This window comes from Cordyceps fumosorosea, assembly GCF_001636725.1.
Source record: "Cordyceps fumosorosea ARSEF 2679 chromosome Unknown scaffold_15, whole genome shotgun sequence".
NCBI classification, from domain to species: Eukaryota; Fungi; Ascomycota; class Sordariomycetes; order Hypocreales; family Cordycipitaceae; genus Cordyceps; species Cordyceps fumosorosea.
The window spans coordinates 50,546-60,647 of record NW_017387315.1 but is presented as its reverse complement, the minus strand read 5'-3'; the positions used below and the strand labels follow the sequence as shown (position 1 = coordinate 60,647).

The 10,102-nt window shown below is 51.2% G+C and overlaps 4 protein-coding genes across 4 annotated transcripts; 3 read left to right on the top strand and 1 right to left on the bottom strand.

The window, feature by feature from the left end:
• Window positions 1-850: 850 nt before the first annotated feature.
• ISF_05940 (Hydrophobin) lies at window positions 851-1,343 on the top strand (the record flags this gene model as incomplete). The annotated part of the gene is made up of 3 exons (XM_018849545.1): window positions 851-1,091; window positions 1,148-1,230; window positions 1,287-1,343. The coding sequence occupies 3 exons, from the start codon at window positions 851-853 to the stop codon at window positions 1,341-1,343; spliced, it is 381 nt and encodes a 126-aa protein (XP_018703042.1).
• Window positions 1,344-3,208: 1,865 nt separating this feature from the next.
• ISF_05939 (peptide transporter PTR2-A) lies at window positions 3,209-5,133 on the top strand (the record flags this gene model as incomplete). Its single annotated transcript, XM_018849544.1, has 6 exons — window positions 3,209-3,258; window positions 3,312-3,448; window positions 3,506-3,942; window positions 4,031-4,313; window positions 4,398-4,758; window positions 4,815-5,133. The coding sequence occupies 6 exons, from the start codon at window positions 3,209-3,211 to the stop codon at window positions 5,131-5,133; spliced, it is 1,587 nt and encodes a 528-aa protein (XP_018703041.1).
• A 2,213-nt stretch (window positions 5,134-7,346) lies between these two features.
• ISF_05938 (hypothetical protein) lies at window positions 7,347-7,634 on the top strand (the record flags this gene model as incomplete). The annotated part of the gene is made up of 1 exon (XM_018849543.1): window positions 7,347-7,634. One exon carries the CDS (start codon window positions 7,347-7,349, stop codon window positions 7,632-7,634), a length of 288 nt encoding a protein of 95 aa, XP_018703040.1.
• A 1,805-nt stretch (window positions 7,635-9,439) lies between these two features.
• Window positions 9,440-9,970, bottom strand: ISF_05937 (hypothetical protein; the record flags this gene model as incomplete). Its single annotated transcript, XM_018849542.1, has 2 exons — window positions 9,440-9,608; window positions 9,666-9,970. 2 exons carry the CDS (start codon window positions 9,968-9,970, stop codon window positions 9,440-9,442), a joined length of 474 nt encoding a protein of 157 aa, XP_018703039.1.
• Between the last annotated feature and the right edge of the window lie 132 nt (window positions 9,971-10,102).

Sequence of the window (10,102 nt, the reverse complement as noted above, 5' to 3'; positions counted from 1 at the left end):
CCCCCCCCCGATGTGCCGTAGAAGCCGGAATGGATCGACATGACCTTCGTCGCCGATCAACCGCAAACGACTGGAATGCGTACCCAGGTACGGGAAAGTCAGCTGCCGGAGGGCAACCAGTGGGGGAATAATCCACAGGGGTGAGTTAGTCGCGATCGAAGCCCCTCTTGCCCCTCTATCAGAAAGGCTATCGGCCGCAAATAAATAAATAATACGAGATGATACTACTTCGGGGCAGGCGAGAAGCAGCATACCGGGTCCGAGACAACTTCAACACCGTTTGCGGTCTGGATTCCGGAGACTTGCACCCGCCACAGAGAACCATGCAGACCATCATGTCTTAGTTTCGGTGTAAGACAGACTCGAGGACACAATTTTTGTACCGCGATAGGTGGAATGCACCACATCCGTTCAGACTAAGTCATCGACTGGAGCCAGAAATGCTAGCCCGTTCAATGATGCGTCTCGATAGACTCACATGGAAAGGACCATGGCCGTTCAAGGAAGTTCTGACTGATGATCGCCATCTGGTGTGGTATGCAAGGTTTGGCGACGACCTCGCCAAAATTCCTGATGCTACAGTAAAAGCGGTCATTCTCTTGGCGTCTAGTTATTATTGGGTGCATTCTTGAGGAGTAGCCCTCGAGGCTAACCACGACAATCACTTGCTGATTCGACTCCACGCGACCCGGACTTGAAGCGGCGAGAGTCGGGTATAAAGAGAGGGAAGACGTCCATCATCAGGCTGGAAACTTCTCATCACCATCAGCTCATCAAGACACTCTTTCACTCCCAAGAAACTCAAACACCACCTTTCAAGTTTACCCAAACAACAAAAAAACCCGCCACCATGCAGTTCACTCTTGCTCTCACTACCCTCATCGCCGCTGTCTCTGCCGCGCCCGTCAACGATGCCGCCCTGGGCAACAGCCTCGCTGGCATGACCTGGCGCGAGGCCCAGCAGCAGAAGTGCGGTGGCAACCAGGAGATTGCCTGCTGCAACCAGAAGAACTCTGGCAACGACAACGGCCTCCTCAACGGAATCCTCGGGGAAGGTCTCCTTGGCCAGTGCTCCAAGCTCGACCTCGCTAGTAAGAGTTTAACGATATCTATGTCTGAGGTTATTGATCTAACGCTATCTCGCCAGTCATCGGTATCCAGGATATCCTCAACAGCGGCCAGTGCAAGGGCGGCTCTGTTGCGTGCTGCCAGTCCTCTGGAAACTCCGACGTAAGCTCTACCTCAGAGATCCCTCCCGATATTACATGACACTAACTTGGACTCAGCAAAACATCGGCCTCATCAACCTCAATCTCTGCATCCCTATTGGCAGCATCCTGTAAGCGGTTTCTCCCGCAGTTTGAACATGTGCCGAGCAGCATGGCTCGATTAATGGGTGATCATTGGTGGCCGAGTGTGGTGTTAGGATAAGCCGAGCTTCTATAGAAACGTGGTAGTTATCTGAACTGTTTTCATAAATACTTTGCTCCGAACTCAAAGTGCAACTTTACAGCCCCGTCCTCTTTTGTATAGTCGGCCAAATTGACTTGGCCCATCGCATGACCAGTCGGGTTTTCCTGCCGCCTAGGACCGATAGCCCGAGTTGCCCATTTCTCTACACAGCACGCGAAACTGGACTACCGATGTGCTCTTTTGCCCCGAGGAGAATTCGTCCCTTCGTCCGCCTACCGATGATCGCTGCAGCGACGGTCGCTGATGGTCCGTTTTCGTACGTTCCGTAGTACCCGGCACATTCTCAGGTGGCAAGCATCTACGGCCATGAAAGTCGCGCGCGACACGTACTGCATCCTTCTTTCTTGTCACGACACGTCTGAAGTTGGACACGGTGGGGATGCAAGGACATAAAATGGGCGATGAGCGGGAATAAAAAGCACGGTCCCGTTCCCCATCTTCTTCTCTGCGCGCCACGAAATTCCCCCCTGGCAAACAAGGGGCGCAATCAGTCCGATTTAAATTGCATTCCAGTCTGGTTTGTCAGCCGAAGCAGCATGGAATCTCTGGGTCAACACGAAAGTTGATGAGAATATTCCTGCCATTCGTATCATCGTATCATCCCTGCCCCGCGATGTTCAGGGTCCTTTGTGTAAAAAAAAAAAAAAAAAAGAGGTATGAAGATGCGCGGCCAGGAGGGGAGAGCCGATATTCAATCATTAAACAAGGATAAAAATCAAATGAATAAAACTTCTGCTCTCAGCACTATTCTTCCGTAATTTATGCGACACTTTTACTTGTTTGTTACAATAGTACGGCGCGAAGTGCATGCAAGTGTTGTAATCGAGTGTAGACAAAGGAAGCCACCATAGTTATCCCAATAATATTCATTGCTGTAAGAAACGAAGCATGCTGCAAGATCATCACATACGAAGCCAAAGAGCGGCAGCTTTTCTACGCACACGACGCCACAAATGCTCCGGCCGGTGACCGTGATAGACTTTCCACAATGCTAGCCACTGAAGGGTATGTTGCTGTGGCTAACGCAAAATGATTCTTGAGTACTGCTATTGAAGGGACCCTTTTTTGCCATTGTCACGATTGTCAATAAGCCATTCCGCCGCCACTACTTATTAGGTACTAATATTCGGCTTTGGTGGTCGTTTTGACCTGGGGAATCCTGGAGGACCTGGAGGCTGTGGCCTTGCTAGTCTCAAACTTAAAAACAATAGGTCGAAACTGGGACGCCACACAGCTTGCTTCTGGTGGCTGACAGCTATGCTTCTTCACTTTAAACTATTCAGCAGGGAATATGCCGAGACGAGGCTACCTCGCCGATCAAGTGGCTTCTGGCTTGCCACAAGAAGCAAGCTTGTGCTTTCAAGTCATTGCCGAGCGCTCGCGTTGGGGCGGGGGATCTGGGCTTCATGATCTGCGGGCGTTGTCGCCCTACACGGCCCTGCAAATAAGCGCCTCGAACCTTGGCGCCGCCATCACAGCTTGCCGCCTATCTTGTTGGGGAAAGTTGGGCGTCTGACGCGCGAGGAGCTCTAGCGTCTTAGCATAGAACGGTCTACATCTCTGCTTTCTAGGGAGGATGCTGTGACGAAAAAGTGCGGCGGACTCGTGGAGCTTTCCCATCTGGTTCTACTCCTAAAGAATGAGATATATATATATATATATGTTATCAATTCCTTCCTTTAGGTAGAAGGTCAGGAGCTGTTCCAAATACTTCCCTTCACTACGCAAGCAAAAAATGGCAGCCAGTTCAGACATTGAGGGCGGCAAAGAACTCCCTTCGTGGAAGTTGCATCAAGCAACGCCCGCAGCTTCAGCTCCGACACGCAAGATGAGTTCAGTAAACTCGGTCCCTTTCCGACACAGGAAGAATTCGATATACTACCCCGTGTTCCGGGTCGAATCCCGTGGACTGCATGGACCGTGGCTTTTGTCGAGTTTGTCGAGCGCTTCTCGTACTACGGCACCAGTGCCGTGTGTAAGTCGAAGCCCAGTTCTCAAGTATCAGGACTTTGCTAAGAGCTCACCCCTCTAGACGTCAATTTGATTCAACAGCCCCTACCGGAGGGATCCAAGACCGGCGATGGATTTCTTACGCAGCAGTCCGGTGCCTTCAACATGGGCCAGCGCGCGTCTACTGGCATAACCACCTTCAACCAGTTCTGGTCTTACTTCACGCCGCTCTTTGGTGCATACCTCGCGGACCAGTACCGGGGCCGTTACCTGACCATCCAATACGCCAACGTTGCCGCGCTGGTTGGCCACGTCATTCTCATCATATCTGCCATCCCTCCCGTCATCACCCATCCCACGGTCGGCATCGCCATCTTCACCGTCGGCCTTTTCATCTTGGGCATGGGCACGGGAGGTTTCAAGTCCAACATCTCACCCCTCATCGCTGAGCAGTATACCGAGAAGAAAGCCTACGTGCGCACGGACAAGCGCGGGCATAAGGAGATCGTCGAGCCCGCGGTGACGACCGCGCGCATTTACATCTACTTCTACCTCCTGATCAACCTGGGCTCGATCGCCGGCTCGATCGCCAATGGTTTACTCGGAGCACTTTGTTGGCTTCTGGCTCTCCTTCACGCTGCCCACTATTTGCTACCTTCTCTGCCCGCTCATCCTCTTCTACTTCAAGAAGTCGTACAAGCTGACACCGCCGACCGGGTCCGTCATGGCCAAGGCGTGGAAGCTTGTCCGCTTCGCCTGCAAGAAGAGCAAGGATCTGCGCGATCCCGAGTTTTGGCAGCGCGTCAAGCCCAGCGAGCTGGCGGCACGAGGCGAGCCGATCCCTAAATGGATGACCTTTGACGACGAATGGGTCGACGAGGTCAAGCGCGGTATTCTTGCGTGCAAGGTCTTCCTGTAGTACCCGCTGTACTGGTTGGCATACAACCAAATGTTGAACAACCTTGTTTCGCAAGCGAGCACCATGACTCCTGGGTCGACGCCAAATGACATTATAAATAACCTCAACCCCCTATTCATTGTCATCATCATTCCCGTCACGGATTTCATTGTCTATCCTGGACTGCGCAAATGCGGCGTGCGTCTCTCATCAATCCGCGAAATCACCGCCGGGTTTGTCCTCGGCTCCATGGCCATGGTATCAGCGTGCGTCACCCAAGCTTACATCTACAAACTTTCCAAGTGTGGTAGTGATATCAACGCCAAAGTCGAGACCGGGAGAGAAGATTGCGCAGCCCCGATTTCTGTCTGGGTCCAAGGAATCCCGTATGGCCTGATTGGCATGTCTGAAGTCCTCGCTGCCGTCACAAAACTCGAGTAAGTTTGCTGACGAGAGATAGTAACAACCACCCCGAATTAACTTTGAACACCAGGTATGCATACACAAAGGCTCCTAGTAATATGAAGTCAACAGTGCAAGCCATTGCACTTGCCACGTCTGCTTTTTCTTCCGCCCTTAGCCAGGCTCTGGTAGCGCCATCAAATGACCCCCTCCTAGTTTGGAATTATGGCGTTGTCGCCGTGCTTGCCATGGTTGGAGCTATTGGCTTCTATCTAACGTTCCGGGAAGCAGACAGAGACGAATATGCGCTGAACAATCAAAAGCAAAGCTCATGGGCGTGTTGGCTGTGTTGGCTGCGTACTAGCAAAACGAATGTCATACACGCAGCATGTGTGGAATTAGTCTTATGAACAGATTCAGGTATCTTAATACAAACTCTAATTAATTCGCGGCTCCTTTATGGCGTCCTGTATGACACCACCAGATTTTTTTTGTCTCCTCCGCAACGCGTCTAGCCAGTGTCGCGCTCAGAGTGTGGGGAAGAAAATATGCTGGCAGAGGGGGGGGGGTCAAAACAGCGGAAATACACAACTGCCGCTTATCCCAGCGCGAACCCGGGAATAAAAGCAAATAGTCGCAGCCTTGCTTTGGGCAAATTAGACGAGGCCGGTGGAGAATCATCGGAAAACACGGGCAAAGGCTCTGGCATTCCATTGATATGGGACCCGAAGCCCTTGGGATCATCTCATGAGCGACGTCACGTCCACAAAAACAGAGATTTGCTTTGTGGGGAGATTATCTTAAAAGAAAATTTGGCTCTTGTTTAAACCCATTGGCGCTTTACTTGAAATTCTTTGGCACAAATTGTGTTTTCGGCGCGGACTATCAAATGGAGGGATACTTGTGTAAGTCAGGCCTGGCAACTATGAGATGCAAACCACTCGCTTTCCTCAACCGCCATGCCACGCATATTGGATAGGATAACTTAGAGCCAATGAAATCTATCCAACTAGATGAAAAAGATCGTTTCCAAGAGAAATCATACCGTGAGCCAAGACTGGGCGTTGGTAGCGCTCGCTATATTTGTAAGTCATTTGTGCAGGGTAGTGCGGCGATAGCCGATGAAGTCTCCTTGGCAGCTTCAGTGCCTTGGCAGCTTCAGTGCCTTGGCAGCTTCAGTGTCAACAGGATACTGGCGACGGCAGCTCACGCCGCGTAGTGTAAGCCAAGGAAGCAACTGGTAACCATTTCGACGTTTGCTCAGGAAAGCTGCTGCCTGTGTTGGAGAGTAGGTGGTCGGCTATAGGTCATAGGTCTAAATATACTTAAATAGGCGAGGTTGTCCCCACTGCCTACAATCGGCTTTGGTGGCCAAGTGGTAAGGCGTCGCACTTGGTTAGTAGTCCCTGATCCACCATCACTCCACGAAGCCTTATTCTAACATCCTAAAAGTAATGCGAAGACCGTGGGTTCGAATCCCATCCGAAGCAATTATTTTTTTGATCTCTGCCCTAGCAAGGATTATTTTTGTTCCTCCTCACGTTAATGGGCCGCGGCTTTTTGCTACTATCGATGACGTCTAAAAGACGGGGCTTTTGATCCTTGGTCAACCACGTACCTACAATGTGGCTGTTTTAGCCCTGTGATGGATGGGAATCAAATACCCATGTTGACCGATCACTTCGTAGCCTTTTGGCGCATAACTGGTGAAAAGAGTTTCGTTCCCTCCCCAGGGGGCCTACCGGAAACGCCTTCCAGTTCCGAAATTGGAGTCATAGTCCCCATTGGTATGTCGGGATCGCGTCTGCAAGATCCGGCTACTCCTCCGTCACAGCAGTGGGCACGCACACGACGTGGATGCCCCAATGAGCAGAAGCGGCGACAACTGCCTATCTGTCAGCTGCCCATAAACGCTCCGAGGTAGTCTAAGAACCCAGCGAATGGATTAGCCACTCCAATATAGAGTACCGCGGCGTCATTCATCGCCCCGCGGCTCTGGATGGGCGTGCTATACGACGCCGTCAGGCATTGGCACGAAGAGGAGAGCAGACAGGCCAAGCTACTGTGGAAGGGAAGTACGGGCGATCTAACTTCTAATTATGAATCTATCTCGAAGGTCCCGGCTTCAAGACGGACAGTGACAAACTGTACTTGACGATCTCGGTGCACATTGGCACTGGCGTGGGATGTGCTGGTGAGCATGAGACGCCCAAACTCGATCGAGTCTCAATATTGTCAACCATTGAATGATGAGGTGCATAAATCCTAGCTGGCTGAACTTTTTCCATGTAATTCAGGGTTCTTCGGGGTGGTCAAGCAACCCTGGCCAACCCATGCACAGCAGGGGCTTCAAAAAAGTCGACCGCGATGAAAACCGCGGAGTACAGGGATAAGACATTAAAGAAGTGAGGCCCTTATTGATTTTTCAAGAATAGCTCATAAATATTGGAAGGAGTCTTCAGCAACAGCACGCTTGTTCACCCCTGTCGTAGTTGAGTGTTGTGCACCGTCAAACATACAAGATGGATTTTTTTGCCCAGGAAAGTTTGGAGGTTCAAAGGACTTCTTCCAAGCTAGCGCGGACAGGCACTTGATCCTCAATACCAAGTCCAAGTCTCTCCGCATGGGCCAGGACGAGTACCTTCTCGTGTGGGCGGAGAACCACCGAGTCCTGACTGTCCAGTGGACCGACGACAAGAAGGCCTTCAGGGGCGACGAGAAGCTCTACGAATGCTCCGAGGTACTCGCCGTCGGCTCCGAGCCGACCTTTGTCATCCGCATCCGCTTCAAGGACGCCACCAGCGGGCTGCCCAGCCGATATTGCCTCAACATCAGGGCGGCCAACATTGGCAACGTGTGGCTGAACTCGAACAAGTTCGACTCTTTCGCTGGTCGGGACCATGCCGTTTGATCGCAAGGACGTCACGACGGCCGTTTATGTGCGCGACACGCAGACGGGCAACTACATTCCGGAGGGGGTCGCCTACTTTGGACTCAATAAGACGAAGGGCAATGTCCAAACTAAAGATGACACGGGCTTCCCGAAGCAGCTGAAGCATCCGCGGGGCAGCAAGAGTAGCCATGAAATCACATTTGATTCGACTGGAGAGTAGTTCGCAGAATAGGTTATCATGTAATCGGACTCGATGTTATAGCTCGTGGTGCTTTCGAGAACTGACTTAATTTGCGGGTACCTTTTTTGTTGGTTGGCAGCCAAACCTTTTTTTGGATCTCGATGATTCCCGCATTGACGTCTGCTCGGAGTTTTATCCTCTCACATCCAGGCTCATGAATTGCAAGTCTTCGAGGACCAGCAGCCGGCGCCACGCATGCACAAGCTGACTTTTGTACTCTAGAGAATTGACATTATCTGTCTGGAGAGCATGTATGCTTTTAATGCCATCAATCAAATGACAAAATTTCTTGTGCCACCTATGGGGTCAAAGTTTTTTCCGTCGAAGCTATTATAAAGCGAAATATCTGCTCCGACCTCCACACAAGCACCTGGCTTTGGTGGCCAAGTGGTAAGGCGTCGCACTCGGTAGGTCCCGCCTCAAATCACCCACCCCACAGGGGAAACATCAACTAACAATCATCCAGTAATGCGAAGATCGGGGGTTCGATTCCCCTCCGAAGCAAGCAATTTATCTTTTTGCCTTTTCCTCCAACTGTGGCATGGGATTGTTTCTTTTTTGGCCTGCACTCGTTGACAGTTTCTTTCTTGTTATGGTATTCACCTTTGCCACGCAGGACTTGGTCCTGTCTGTCAGTTATCTCCTCTTCGGCAAACTCGTAAGCTTCTGGACTCTTGCAGAGTGACCACACTCAGCATGCCTTATGGCCTGATGCTTGCCTATAAGATATGCAATATTAAATATTTCTAGACTTGTGGAATTTATTGAACGCGCCGTCGTATGACAGTGGCGGCTGCACAAGTATTGGTTTTCTGGGTAGCAAGGGGTAACTACGTCATACCCACAACACCATCTCCTGAAATGACAGAAAAACAACGCAGAAGCAGCCATGATGAATTTGATATATTGAGCCCTTCTACCTTGGCCTACTGCCCCAAGGCAAGTACACGACCATTAAAACCATGAAAAACGCCAGTTCTTTTTTTGTGATTTGCCCCGACCGTAAAAAGATGTTGCCTTTTGGGTTGGAATCTTGCACGTGGTCCACGTTTCTGTGGCCGGACTGTGAAGATACCCATTGTAAAATATTGATCGAGAAGAGGGACGGGGAACAAAGTCAAGAACCCCAATCGTAAAATGTCGATCGAAAAAAAGACAGGGAAAAGAAATCAAAGAAAACGCCCGTCGGAATGCCTTGTTGAATAATGCGTAATGATGCGCTGGCTCGAGATCACAGACTCGACGCACAATTATGCTAGACGATATTGTACAGAGAATAGGTGGTATAAGTGGGTGCCGCAGCCGACGGAGGGAAAGAAATCGTATGCGACAAGGTAGAAAAGCGCCAGAGGCAGGGGTATCGTGCCGCATATGTGCGGGCATGTTTTTGCGATACTGGCGCTTCAAGTGCTCGCTCGAGAGCCGAAATGAATCGTAATGGAGGCGTAATGTAAGAAGAATCGGCGGAAAAGATACGTGTAGTCTAGTTGTAGGGTGCCGAATTTGAGGTCAGGTGTTTGCGCAAGGTTGCGCCTGGAAAAGCTGCTTCGAAACGAGTCGACCTGAAAAAGCGCCGACAAATTCACTTCTTGGCTCGACTAGTGGAGGCGGTAATCTTGCTCGTGCTCATCAAGTCACCAATGTACTTCTGCAGGAACTTGTTGTTGTTGTCGAGCTTGTCGTGCTCTTCGCGCACGGCCTCTATGCGGTTGAAGATGTCGATGAGCGATTCTTGGAGAGCTTTCGCATGTCTGCACGGCCGTTAGCATGTGTGACCATGGGTCACTTACTGCACATTTGGGGCTTACCGGCGCAGCTCTTCGCGGGCTTCCCTGCCCAGCTTGTCGATATCCTCGCTAGTTCGCCGGGGACTCATGGCTCTGACGTCGTCGGGCCCAAAATGCGACTCGACAGGCCCAACTTCTGAGCTGTCACGAGGGACGACGAGCGGCCCACTGCTCTTACGGCTTGGTAAGCGCGGACGGGTCGGAATGGGCTGATGAATGATGGGGTCGTTATGATCAGAGGCCGTTGATGCTGAGGAGTCGGAGCGCACAATGGGATGGGACCCAGTAGAATGATTATCGTGGTGGTCGGCCATGGCCATGGACATGTTTTGGCCGAGGGCGAGTCGTCGGGTGCGCCAGGTAAGGAATCGACCAACAGCCGAGGGAGGGAGTAAGGTGGAAAATTCGGCGCAGTAGCGGGATGGCAGTTATAGACGAAATGGCGGTCGAATAGTACG